Source organism: Sus scrofa, chromosome 6, assembly GCF_000003025.6.
Source record: "Sus scrofa isolate TJ Tabasco breed Duroc chromosome 6, Sscrofa11.1, whole genome shotgun sequence".
NCBI classification, from domain to species: Eukaryota; Metazoa; Chordata; class Mammalia; order Artiodactyla; family Suidae; genus Sus; species Sus scrofa.
The window spans coordinates 25,781,315-25,795,515 of NC_010448.4; the positions used below are offsets into that span (position 1 = coordinate 25,781,315).

Genomic DNA, 14,201 nt, shown 5'->3' on the forward strand with positions numbered 1-14,201 from the left:
TCAGCCCTACTTCTGTAGTGAGCTAACTGGCAAATCCATATTTCTGATTACCTAGTTCCACCTAGCTGTCATACAAGCCCCACCAACTAACAAGTCCAACCTAAACTTAATTCAACTTCTTTTCCTCCTAATAACTTGTCCTTTTGGATTCATAATCCCAGATACCAAGATCACAATCCACTCAGTTTTTCAGGTAAATCAGCATAATATCACACTAGCATTCTCTAATCAGTTATCAAATCCTGATCAGTCTGTCTTATCAGTGCACCATCGTTAATCCAAGCATTGATTGATGTGTTTCGGACACAAAGCAAAGAAATGAGCATACAACGAGACAAGATCCCTACCCTCTTGGGGCTTACATTCTGGCGAGGTAGTCAGACCCACAGGCACAGGAAAAGCCAATAAGCAAATTAGGTTCACAGATTTGTAATTGATATAGAGGAAACCAACAGGGTGAGCTACTTTAGATAGAAAAGAGGGCACATTGTGTCTGTATGAGGAACTAACAGATGGCTGGGGATTGGACCACAGGAGAATGGAGTACGTTGAAGTTGCAGAGGTTTGCAGGGCACTGGTCACATAAAGCAATACAGTAAGGGAATTGAAATATATTATAAGACTTTGGGCAAGCAGTAAAGAAGTTTAAGTTATGGAGCTATGTGGTCTGAGTTGGCTGTTCATATTCCTCTGAAGAGAAGAGATTGGGAGCAGGAGACATGCTGAGAGACTATTTTCGTCTTCCATGCCAGAGATTATGATGGGCTAGACCAGGCTGATGGTAGTGCAGAAGCAGCGAATCCTTGCCCCTTTTCCATCATCAATTTACTGAATCATTTTAGGAGATGTGTGTGTGTGTGTGTGTGTGTGTGTGTGTGTATACATTGCATTTTGACTTTCATAGAAATCTTCCTGACATGCCGCTAGGTTTATGTGCTTTCACTCTGTCCTCCACACTGCCTGTCAGACAGATTTGGCCTCTACTGCTCAGCATCTCAACTAACCCCCCATTGTCCTACAGAGGGCCTCAAAAAGTGGTGAAGGTTATTGCACAATTACTCAGCAGTTTCAAATACTACTGAACAGGTCCCACCTGATACACAGGGCTATAATCTCTGGGCACCTTGAATGAGTATTTTTTCTTTTTTTTTTTCTTTAGGGCTATACCCATGACCTATGGAGGCTCCCAGGCTAGGGGGCGAATCAGAGCTGTAGCTGCTGGCGTACACCACAGCCACTGCAATGTCAGATCTGAGCTATCTGTGACCTACACCACAGCTCATGGCAATACCAGATCCTTAACCTGCTGAGCGAGGCCAGGGTTTGAACCTGTGTCCTCATGGATACTAGTCAGGTTCATTTCTGCTGGGCCACAATGGGAACTCCTTGAATGTTTTTTGGGTTTTTTGTTTGTTTGTTTGTTTGTTTTTGTTTTTTTTATCTTTGCTATTTCTTTGGGCGGTGGCATATGGAGGTTCCCAGGCTAGGGGTCGAATCGGAGCTGTAGCCACTGGCCTACACCAGAGCCACAGCAACGCGGGATCTGAGCCGCGTCTGCAACCTACACCACAGCTCACGGCAACGCCGGATCGTTAACCCACTGAGCAAGGGCAGGGACCGAACCCGCAACCTCATGGTTCCTAGTCGGATTCGTTAACCACTGCGCCACGATGGGAACTCCTGAATGGGTATTTTTAAATAAGTTCTCCAAGTGATGTAGATATATGCTCTCTTATTTTCCTCACCATCCCCAGGAACACTAGCCTATAAAATGCAATTTAGCTAAACACAAGATCTGTCCAGAATGGCCATGATTGGTCTACCCTCCATTCACTGTCGGCATTTCACCATCTCCTGTTATGTCTTGTATTTATTTTTCTTACCTCAACCCTAAAGGGGAGGAAATCACTGGTTGTGTTCATTGTTTGGGGAGGTGGTTGGACAAGGAAGTAAATAGGTGATTACAGGGAAATAGGATAGACAATTTGGAACAGGGCTGGGAAGATCGAAAGATATCAAGGAAGATAGCAAGATTCATTCTGCATCCTTAAGAAACCAGCACAGGGTCTTCAAAATAAGATTTTGATGAGTAAATGAATTAATGAATGATGAATGAAACAATACCTACTACTGAAGAACAAGAAGCAATAAAGCAATGTTCTTTTTTAGCTGTATCCATTTCATGAAGTAGTGATCATTTCAGACAGAAATAAGGAAGTGCTACTTAAACTAAGATTACGTTTAAGGCAATATGTTCCAAATGAAAAAGGACTCTGCTAGTCAAGAAAGACAGTTTATTTCCAAGCTTCTAAGAGGGTTCTACAAACAATAGAGGCTTAAAGTAAAAAAGAGAAAAAAAGAAGAAAGAAAAACAAGTACTTTTAACTATTGAAAAGTAGACAGCCTTTAAAAAAATTTTTTTAAACATGAAAATGTGAAAATGTAGTTGTCAAATCGAATCCAAATGTATTCCTAGAAAAAAGGATCATCCACGGTGATGGGCTTACTTACAGCTGTATACTTGTTTAAGTGCTATTCATTTTCCTTTTGAGTTATTTCTTCACTTCAAATTCAATTGGAGATCTGTGCAAATCTAGCAAAATATTCTTTGGATTACAAAAAGTATATAAAAAAAATGAACAAAACCTGCAATTATGGAAGTATTGAGAGTGTGCAATCCTTCACTGAAATGAAAGATTCCAAAGTGACATTGTCCACAGAATTTATTCCATTGAAGTGTTCAGACAATTTGATTTAAATGCAAAGGAATATGGAAGTGAGCACTTCATCAAAACATTTCTCTTTGTATGCATTTTGACTGAGTCATAAAAATAGTACGTAGCAGGATATCAAGAAATACTTGAAACAAACTCTCACAATAGTTTTAAAAAAAGGAAAAAGGATAATCTAAACATTGTCTGCAGTCAAGAGAAAGCATGTGCCCTGTGTCTAGAGGAAAGAGGAAAAGCACTTGGAGCATAGCATGACCTGTGTGTTCTTTCCCCGAGTATTGCTATGTTTTGACCTTTGGCCCTATAGAGCAGGTGAAGTGTTCTTCACAGAAGTCCTAGTCCCCAGGCAGTGAGAGGCAACTGCAGGAGACTGCAGGCATACTCACAGATCAAATGTCATTGACCCCCAGAATCCACCATGGTCCCTGCCCTCATTCTGAGCTTATGACCTAAAGCATATTTTTAAACAAAGGTTTGAAAATGAATTATTCTTTCTTAGATCAAACTTGAAAATGCCACATCGTTTTAAGAGGTGTTAAAATCACAAGAGAAAAAATAAGCAGTTTCAACTGTCAGTCATTACGATAGCCTGGCAAGATCAAAGTAAGGAAAAATAGAATAACAATGGAGAGCTGAGCTGATAACTACATGTGGCAAATGTATATTTTTGACCCTTTTCCCCCCTAACCCCCAAATGCTCGGTATGGGGCATAAAATCTACATCTTGAACTTGAGAGTTCTGATAGTTTCACTCCCTCATGGATTTGATTCTCATAACCATCAAATTACTGCTGTACAAGATAGGCGTATATTATATAACAAGTATTGCAGAATCATGAACTGACCTAGATCTTTAGCATCCTTCTTTTGAAGAAGATGTATGTGAAGAGAAGCCAGGAAGCTAATACCAAGAATGTACAAAAAAGCTTTACACAATGTTACAGAATCTTGTCTGAAAAAAACATTTGTAAAACATATTTGATTTTAAATAAACAATAAAAGCAGCAGACTACAATAGATCATAAATAGGGTTATTAAAAGATCACAAATATCTTAAATTATAATTATAAATGGGTCATTAGAAATAATTTTTTCAGTGTTAAGAATCAAACCCAGAATTAAAAAAGAATCTTTTTTTATTTCAAAGGTTGCTTCTTATATTGAAGCTCATATTAAAGCAACAGTACAATGTTCATAAAATATAAGTGTGATGCTGTAACATTTCTTACATGTCAGAATACTGATATTTGTATGTATACTAAAATAAGAACTTTAAAATTGTACAAATAGATACATTAAAAATGACATAGAAATAGGGCGCCTCTCACTGAAACAAGACAGTTATATCTGGCACGTATTAGTTTAAGATGAAAGTAGAAGCAAAAAGATTTACAAGAATCAGCAGTAACAAGATTGATGTTCAAGAGACATAATTGTACATTGTATTGTACATACATTGTATGGGTTTAAGCTGGCTGAATATTATATATTTCAAGTTTAAAAATGCACTACATAGAGAGTGTCCATAGTTTAAGGCGAAATTACAGCTCAGAACTGTTGTCCTTTCTAATTTTGTGGAAGCTTCTTTGACAAATTAAAAAAAAAAAAAAGAAGAAAAAAGACTTAGATGTTCATAACACATAAATTTCCCTTCATTGTGAGTTCACCGTTAGACTTCCCCTTCTCTTAAATATTTTGTATGCCAAGTGGTTTTTCTCTAGCCAAGTTGATAAACAACTTCAATATTTGCCTTTTTGTGAGAAAAGGTACTTCACAGTATTTACCACTTTGATGTCCTTGCAGTTTTATTAAATGTATCCTCTCTGTAAAAGTTTGCTTGTCTTAAATGAGCCTTTCCTTGATTTAAAAAAATACCTGTTTACATATCTTCTAGATTCTTCAGAACGCCAGACACAGTTCTTAAGGCCAAATTTGTATCATTATTGTTAAGAGTCGTCATCAAAAGTGTCTTTGGAACCGTACAAGTCTGCTAGTTTCTTAAACCGAGGTCCCCAGTTCTGTAGGTAGTCATAGTCCAAGTCTGAATCTGTGGTGGCCGACTCTAAGGAGCTCAGGGACCCAGCCACTGAGCCCCTGCCTTCGTAACCATAGATTTGGATGGAGTCATAAGGAGGGGCAGTCGGGTCATTATCTGCCTCCTGTATTCTCGTGTTGATGAAATCATCCACATCCACACTGTTGGGTGCTGGTCGGAGCCCGGGTCTAGGCATGTACTGATACTCGGGTTTTATGTCTTTGCGAGGGATAAATCCATTGATACCATCCGGATTCTGGAGGGTGGCAATATCAAAGGCTTCTGTGTCTTCTTCCCCACCCCCCTCATCATCATAGGTAATGATGTTCTCACGGACATCTTCTTCCTCGAAGACAATGAGTGGTTCTTTCTTTTGCCTTCTCAAAGTCACAAACAACACTACGATGACTACAGGGGAAAGAAAAAGAAAGGAAGCATAGGTTAAGCCTAATCTTGCTGGGTTTTCTCCCCAGGAGACTTCTGCTTACCATAAAGCATGGTGTATACATGCTTTAGAACTAGAACCCAGTCTATGAAATGAGAACTTGACCTGAAATCCCCAAAGATGTACAAAACTGCCCTCCACCTGACTCTTCTTCTGCAAAAGGCTGCCAGAAAAAAAATTATATCTGAACAAACTGGCAAGTTGGAACTTTGAGCTTTGTACATATGAATCTGACACTATTTGGAAGTCATCTTCTGAAGAATTAGGAAGATTCTAGATATGTTGGTCTGTAACCTCTTAAAAGTGGGCTAGGCCTGTTTCTTTTGCAGAGGAAGACAGCTGCCTCTCCAAAGTTTACAAATGAGGACATTCAGAGACTTGAGGTTGTAACTGTCTCTAAGAGGTGCTGTGCCCCTGCTCAGAGGTCTGCGGTGGGGTCAGCAATGACCCTACTCTATCTTCATAAGACATATTATCGGAGGCACAGCTAGACTCTCTTCAGATCACTCTGCAGAAGAGAGGAAGTCCATAAGGACACTCAAGAGACAAAGGCCAAATCTTCTCCATTTCTTTGAACACACCTGAGAGAAAGGATTCTACTAAGCTCGGGCCATCTATGGACAAGTGAGCAGAGTTGCTTATAAGGAAAGTTCAGACACTGCTTCATTCTCTATCAATCCCTCCACCTCCCCACAAGAGGCTTCTACAATGTTCACTTGGAACATTGTCCTACAAACTTTGCAAGACTGAAGAAAACATCTGTGGCTGAATTTGGCAAGTGGCTTGAGAGCCCCTCTGGGTCCACCATCCCTCTGAGATGCAGGGATGAGGACTTGTACTTGCTCAGACTCTGAATGGCTTCCAGTGTTCACCAAGCACTGTCCTTCCTCTGTGCCTTAACATCTTAACATCTTCACCAGGACACTGTTCTTATTTATTTATTTTTTTGCTTGGCTGACTCTATCATTTAACACAAAAACTTTTGCTGGCATCATACAGGGCTGTTGGTACCCACTTTATATACTCACCTGGCCATCACTTTGACACTTGGCACACGGTTCACACATCTGGCTCCCTCACTAGACTATGAGCTTCTCAGAGCTTTTTTTGTCTTCTGTTCCCCCTGCTTACTTGATTCATCCATCCCAGCACCCTTTCCCAGCTGGAAAACCCATTCAGCATCTGATAAGTATGTCATGTCCTCCAGGAAGATGTCTTTGACCTTCCCAGCCAATGTCAGGCACTCTCTGCTCTTGTGCCATCACCACCTTTGGTTCATGTCCCTCTTGTGGCACTCACCATGTGCCTCTGTGGTTTATCTACTCAGGCATATTTTCCTCAATAGATTATGAACTTTTTCATCCCCAAGATCTTGTATGATTCTTCTCTTTATCCCACAGGGCTGAACACAAGGTCTGGTACCCAGAAAATACTCATTAGCAATTTGCTGAACTGATTTTGGTGGCCATTCCCTATGCAGCCGGGATCCATTAATTCACTGAATGGAAAACTAAGGATCATGGAACAAATATAAATTTGACATGAGACATACTTAGATTTGAATCCTGAGTTTTTGGTCATATATAAGTTCTGAGACTTTGGAATAACTGGTCTAATCTTCCTGAGGCTCAGCAATGTGAGATGTTACCTGCATCAGCACATTCCTGCTATTATAGAGTAAACTGCAGATGGGGCAAAGAGAGGCACCTAACTCAGCAGGCAAATGCAGGAAAAGCTTCCCCAGGGTCCCCATCAGCTGAGACACATACCCAGATATGACATTTGACAATTAGGGGAGGAGTTCAGGTCCAGCTGTAGCCAGGCCAGTCTTCACCCAGTTCCTTGAGTCCTGTATAGACTGCCTTTGATATCATGACCGTTCTTTCTCCCTCTACCTCTTCTCATTCCTCTTGTAAAGTAAACCATTGGTTATATACTTGGTCTCTACCTAAATTCCACTGCTGCAAAATCTTCTCTGATGTTCTCACCTCCTCCTCTGTTAATGCCCCCAGAAGTCTTCTGCTCTGTCGTCCTGTGATGCCCAGCAATTCACACACTTCCCCAACCTTCCCCAAGTCTGCTCCATCTGCTTGCCAAGTTGCCTGCTCCCCCAACCATACCCTAACATACACAAGCAGGCCCCCCTCTTTTTTGCCTCACATTGCATCCACAGTGTATAGCACACTTCCCAGGAACTTGGGACATACATGTGTTGGAATGGAGGGCGCCTGGTTGAGAGGCCCTTCCTGCGGGTGGCCCCGGGAGACCCCTTACCCAGGAGAATGACGATGCAGGCGAGGATGGCGATCAGAGCCCCTGTGCTCAGGCCAGCGTTCAGGATGTAGGCCTCAGCATTGCAGGACAGCAGCGCCCCATTCACATCACACCCACAGACCTTGATGGTGAGGGTGTTGGTGCTACTCATGGGCGGGATTCCACTATCGCTGATCACAATGGGCAGGAGGTACAAATCCTGCTTCTGCCGACTGAACCCTCCGCGCCGGGCATACACCCCTGCGGTGTTATCTGTTGGAAGAGGGGAGACAGGTGTACTCTCAGAGTCAGACCACTGGAATCACAGCCTTCACGTTTTGCATGTAGCCTGGCAGATCTGAGTGTGTTCTTCTCACTGCCATGGCCAACAGCCAGAATCTTCCCCACTTTTCTTGAGTCTAGTGTCTATAGAGGCTGGAGTCATTTGGCATGATAAGGATCCCTGAGTTTCCTCCTGTTTTGGTATAAAATTCAGAAATCGGCTCTCGTTTTTTGGTCCACATGAATGTCTTTGATAGCCATTTTCTGTTTTGGTGTTGTCCCTGTCCTCAAATACAAGAAAGTGTGGACTTCAATCACGTTACATAATAACATAATCCTATGTTAGTTTAGGATACAGTTAAATATATAAGCGAGTGTGAGAAAAAACACACAAAGAAGCTCCCCCCACCCATGTTTTCGCTTTCCCTACTTCATGACAAGCCTTTGGCCAGTTTTTGTTTGTTTTTTGAGAGCTTTCCAATCCAATCTCAAATCTTGCCCAAACTATGAACCCACTCATGAATCCTAAAGGAGAATTCTGTTATTTAAGAGGAAATATTTTATAAACCCAGTAGCAGGTTTATAGTTTCTCTCAAATTCAAACATCATCAGCCACCCAGTTAAACATGTCACTCCTGGTTAAAACGATGCCAAGTTTTCTCTGTCGCCCACACAACACAGCTGACATTTACACAGTGCATCACCAGGTAGTTCTCTGATCTAGATTTTATCTTGCCTTCCAGGGTCACACCTGCCCCTTCCCACACACCCCAGTTTGGCCTGATGTGCAGAACTCAAGAGTGTTCCCCAGCTCACCACTCTTCATACGCCCTAGCTTTGACCCTCTGCCTTAATGCCCCCCGAAGCTGTTCCTTTGATCATGACAGGTGAGCTTCTCAAGCCTCAAAATGGAATTCAAAAGTTGCCTTCAGGGATCCCTTTCTAGACTTCTCCCTCAACTCCTTTGGAAGCCATCACATGGGACATTCCTATAGAAATTGGTCTCCCACCCTTCTCTCATTATTTGTTGTCATAACTAATTGGAGTTCTCCTAGACTGTGAATTTCTGGAGAATTGAGGCTTCTATCTGATTCATCTTGGTCTCTCCAGTCCTGGACACACAACAGACATTCAGTAAATATGTGTTGAGCAAATGTCGTAACCGTCTTCTGGGAAAGGTTAAACCCAAATTCCAGATGTTGGCTTTCATGTGTTTCTCAATCTTTTGTAACCTATTTCCCAAAATGCTTCCTCATCATGTTTTCTCCAAATCTCTACCAGCCAAAAAGATTTTTTTCTAGACCATATGTTCTGCATTTGTAAAACAGTGGTATTATAAAACGTGGACGTTTTGAATATGCTCCATCAAATTACACACAGACACATACAGAGACACGTACACAACACACACACACACCCTCAGTATGTCATGCCTTTTTTCTAATGAGTTAGGAATCAGTAATTCATAGCAGTAAGAATGTTATGACCAACATGATGGCGCAATAGCTAGAATGCTTTAATGGGTTTACAGAACCATGAATTACCTCTTGTGGTGAGAAAAATTATCTTAGAATCTGAAAATTGAATTGATATATTTTAGATTAAAGGAAATACATTCTATATGAGACAGTATATATATATATGTATGTATACACACACACATATATGTACATACATATGTGTGTATATGGCAGGTTCAGTCTTATTTAGGACTAAACAGATATTCTGAGTATTTCAGAAGGTAAGGTGTGTGCCCCCATGGCCTTTGGAAAGACTTATAATGACAGATTCTCTGTCCTTTGCTGCCAGTATCTCAATATAAACAGGACAGAATAGCTAGCCCTCCTTTCTATATTTTCTGAATTTTGTGCGATTGGCATATATTGCTCTTATCACTGGAGAAAAATCATATGTACTTTAGAAAATCTTACAAAAATAAGCTGGTCAAATAGAATGTTAACTGAAAATTCAGTTTCCTGACTGTTCTTTTCTATTCTAGGCTATACATTGTTCCATGCTTAACAATTGAAAAAAAAAAATTACATACCTACAATAAATTACTTCAGATGTTATTTTTTTCCTTCTCATAAGTTTTTTTGGGTTCAAATAAGAATTTCAAAAGTAAGATGTTATAATATTTACCCTATTTTAATGATCTGAAATATCACTAATGCCATCATAAATAAAAATGAATGTAAAAATTATGAAAAAAGCAAATTAATTAAATTGCTTGGTCAAATATGCCTCTCTGATACAAATGACAGTCACAAGAGGGAATTCTTTTACTTTATCTATTGGGTCCCACCCTGTTGCCCATGGTGTTGTTTGGAAGGAATGTGACCTGGATGTTTTTATTTTTTAAAACCGGTGGAAGCCATAATTTAAAATCTATTCCTCACTGTGCTATGCATGCAAGACTGTACCTCCAGATCACAGAAGGCTGGCTCACACGTGAAGGTAATTGAAAATCAAACACTAATGGAAAACATGGATCTGAGCAGGACACCAGCCTGTGAATTCAAGATGTTTCATATTCTGAATAGCTGAGTCCTCTCAGACATTCTGAAGCGGTGACATGAAAGCTCATCAAAGTCCCCCCTGACTGAACCACTTATAACCTCTGAGTGATGCATCAGTAGAATCTCGAGAACTTTAAAAAAAAAAATGTCTTCTAGTGAAACATGTTTCACATATGGATTTTAAGATCAGTTTGAGAGATGGAAAATGAATGGGCTGAAGGTCTCTTCTTGGGCACCCTCCAAATACATGCTTTAGAATGGGTCATTTGTCCTGTCAGGGCCTCACGTGCTCATCTTTAAAATGAGGACATCGGTTGATATCAAGCGTACCACACGGAGTGGTTATTAGAACCAAATAATGTAATAAAAGCCAGTGGCTGTCCTCTGGGCTGTGCTTCAGAGGGCTCAGGAATCCTCCTACCAGAAAACCTGGCACCAGTATCGAGATCCTCCAATACCTGGTGATAGATAAATATGGATAGACAAGAAAGGTACCTGACCAGGCTACCTTGGCACTGACATGGTTGCTGTTGCTTGAATGAATAAAATATTGCACCCTACAGATCTAAGTGGCCCCACCACCAACTGGAGGATGAGCTTTTTGTGGGGAGGGCCGTATGAGAAGACACTGCCATGTCTTGTGATGGTATTTCTTGTGGCCTACTCTGATCACTGATCTTTCACTAAAAAAAAGAGCCACTATGGGTAGAGACCTCCTGAAAAGCAACTCTAGAAAAACAAATGGAAAAAGAAACAAACTAATAATAATACAACCCTTCTATAAAATCAATTTTGTATCCTAAGTTTGGCTACAGATTCTCTCATCTAAATTTTTTTAATTAACCACTCCCTGTCTTTGAGAGGGTCCTCTCACTTTAGACATACAAGAAAATGTCACACCCTGAAGTTCATGGGTGATCCAAAAAAAAAAAAAAAACAAAAAACCACAGTTTCTGTGAGAACACATTTTCAGGGAAGTACCAAATTGACTCCATGGTTAATAAGATAAGGTCGAAAAAGGCAAATGTTGTATAGGTTTTTTTAACTTTCATCAAGAGATTTCTCAGCACCTTCTCCTTTATAAAGTTACCAAAGGGCAAATCTCTAAGTATTTGGGGTCAAACAGACTTAGATTTGAATCTTGAATCTTCTACATATTAATTGCCTGATTTTTAGACATTTTAGGTAAATGTCTGGAGTTGTTATATTCTCATACAGGAAACTAATAATTTTTAGGGTTAAATTCGATTCCATTCATAAAGGTTCTTAGCACAGTGCCAGGCTGTTGGAGATGCTCAGTAAATATTAATTCTTTTCTGGAAGCTCTCCTCTTTGAGCAGTAGACTAATGAGGAAGAGAAACATATTGGCAAAGAGGAAAGTGAATTCTTAGAAATGTCATTGCAGGCTTGAATGTAATTTTCCTACAAAGAAGGGCTCATCATCTAGAGATAGGAAGATAGTTCATGCTCCTCAGTCCTGGGTAACATATTTTCCATGGTAATAAAATATTTTTCAAGCACCTTGGTGTTCCATCCTGACACCCAGTGTTCTCATCCCTGGATACAAACATGTAAGCAGTTCCTTTTTCCTCCTCACTTAGGCCACGATTTGTAAACGAGGCTGTTAATTACTAGTTTATGTCATGTACAAATTGAGTATTTCTATTAATGGAAAATAAATTCAAGTTTTGAAACATTACGTCTACAGCATGGATCCCTAATCCCAAGCTGCTTTTTTCTGCTCACTTTGTCATGACACTAACACAATGTCAAAGTCCCTGAGAACAGTGGTCTTCATGGTACCAGTCTGGAGATGCTAGTGTCATGATGACGTCATGCAAGGGAGGGATACAGATGACTAGGATTAAAAGGGAAAATCATGACAGGGAAGCAGCCTTTACTAGACAGACTGCACTGGGTGCCAACTTTGTATTAGCCAAAAAAAAAAAAAAAAAAGGAACAAAACAAAATGGGTACTATATGGGCACAGCCCCTTCATATTAACAACTTAAAAAGAAGAAGCACAGCAGCAAAGAATTAGTGCTTTCTGCTCTCACCATGATATCAGGGGGGAGGCTTGGCTTAAGGAGAGAATGTCACCCTGTAGCCTTCCTGAAGCTATTCCTAAAGATGCTCTTCCTCACCAGTTCTTTTCCCCTCTCCCTCTCTGCTCCAAAGCTAAGGATTCTCCCACTGACCGAAATGATCAGAGACACGTTAGTCTGTGAAGACAGGTGCTGCCTACATCACACTGGAGCTCATCTCTTGAGACTGTTAAAGATCTGGAGAATCTAGGCCAAGCCTTGCTCTTATTGTATTCCCTTCTGACCTAAATCTACCTACTCTACCCTTTGCAGCTCAAACCTCAGAGACAAAATAGATCTATTGACAGCATGAAAAACTCCCACACACTTAAAGACAGTTAGGTAGTCACTAGCAGAATAATCATTATTTGATTACATTCCTCTGGGTCCTCTCTGCTTTTCCTAGAAATGTGGCAATAGTTCTAACAGGATAATGAAAAATAGATATATATAGTGTGTCTCCAAAATCTTCCTGGAATTTTAAGATTTAATAATTTCAGAAGTACACAGGCTACACAATTATAAAGACATCGTTGAAAACTTTAGATTTTTAATAGTCATTTTGATTGTTGAAAAATTAATTTTTTTTTGGTCTTCTGTATTTTTTTAGGGCTGCACCTGTGGCATATGGAGGCTCTTAGGCTAGGGATCAAATTGGAGCTGCAGCTGCTGGCCTACGCCACAGCCACAGTAACACGGGATCCAAGCCTCATCTGCAACCTACGCCACAGCTCAGAGAAAGGCCAGATCCTTAACCCACCGAGCAAGGCCAGGGGGATCGAATCCGCATCCTCATGGATACCAGCTGGGTTCATTAACCACTGAGCCACAAATGGGAACTCCTAATTTTAATTTTTGATGCCAGTATTTGCCACTTTGAATCTGAGAGGGACTGAGATAATAGAAATTTCAAGTAAGACTTTTAGAGTTTGTAGCATTAATTTTCTGATATGACTAATGCTTAGAGGTGAACTTAGTAACTTGCGTATATATCTTTTCTTGTCTTTCTGAACACCATATGAGCCGTGTATCTGCCTACTGTCACACTCAGAGTGCCTGTGTCACAGTTTATAGGGACTGTGTGAATGTCTGTCCTCTCCAGCAGACAGTAACCTCCTTGAAGGCAAGAACCTTGTCTCACTCAGATTTGTTCAGTCAGCAGTGTTTTGTGTGTTAGAGGAATAAACAGCTGAAGGATACTTCTTTCACTACATCTCAGCAGCCATCTGGCTTTTTCACAGTCAGAATTAACTGATTTATTAGCTTTCCATCAATTTCCAGCCTCCATCTTCTCCCATTTTGTATTTTGAGCCAAACTCAATCAGTGCTGCCTGTATCTACATTACGGAGTTTTGTTCCTGAGAAATGTTTTCATCTCTTCATCTCATTATTCTTTTCTTATTATTCAGGGTGATTCAGATTCAACTAAGTAACATTTATTGAGCTGTTAATAGATGCAAACCTTATTCCCTATTACTCCTGCCTACTTTATCCCAAATAATTTTTAAATTCTATGTAGAAAGTATAATTACACTTATTTTATGCAAAAAGAAATTGAAAAACAAAGAGGAATACAACTGATCACAGTAACATGGAAAATACAAACAACTAGGAGCCAAACTCCTCTAGATTTCACTATTTTTTTTTTTTCTTTTTACAGCTGCACCTGCAGCATATGGAAGTTCCAGGCTAGGGGTTGAATCAGAGCTGCAGATGCAGGCCTACGCCACAGCCACAGCAACACCAGATCCAAGTCTCATCTGTGACCTACACCACAGGGTGCAGCAATGCTGGGTCCTTAATTCACTGAGTGAGGCCAGGGATCAAACCCTCATCCTCAAGGATGTTTC

At 40.4% G+C, this 14,201-nt stretch overlaps 1 protein-coding gene across 6 annotated transcripts in view; it reads right to left on the bottom strand.

The window, feature by feature from the left end:
• The window catches only part of CDH11 (cadherin 11), a 151,008-nt gene continuing 138,238 nt past the window's right edge, over window positions 1,432-14,201 (bottom strand). For 5 of the 6 annotated variants that reach the window (XM_021093362.1, XM_021093365.1, XM_021093364.1 and 2 more), the window contains exons 12-13: window positions 7,487-7,738; window positions 2,281-5,175 (exon numbers count right to left, since the gene is read on the bottom strand). In XM_021093362.1, the coding sequence (XP_020949021.1) occupies window positions 4,679-5,175; window positions 7,487-7,738 (749 nt within the window). In that variant the 3' untranslated portion in view covers window positions 2,281-4,678. 6 annotated transcript variants of the gene reach the window in all.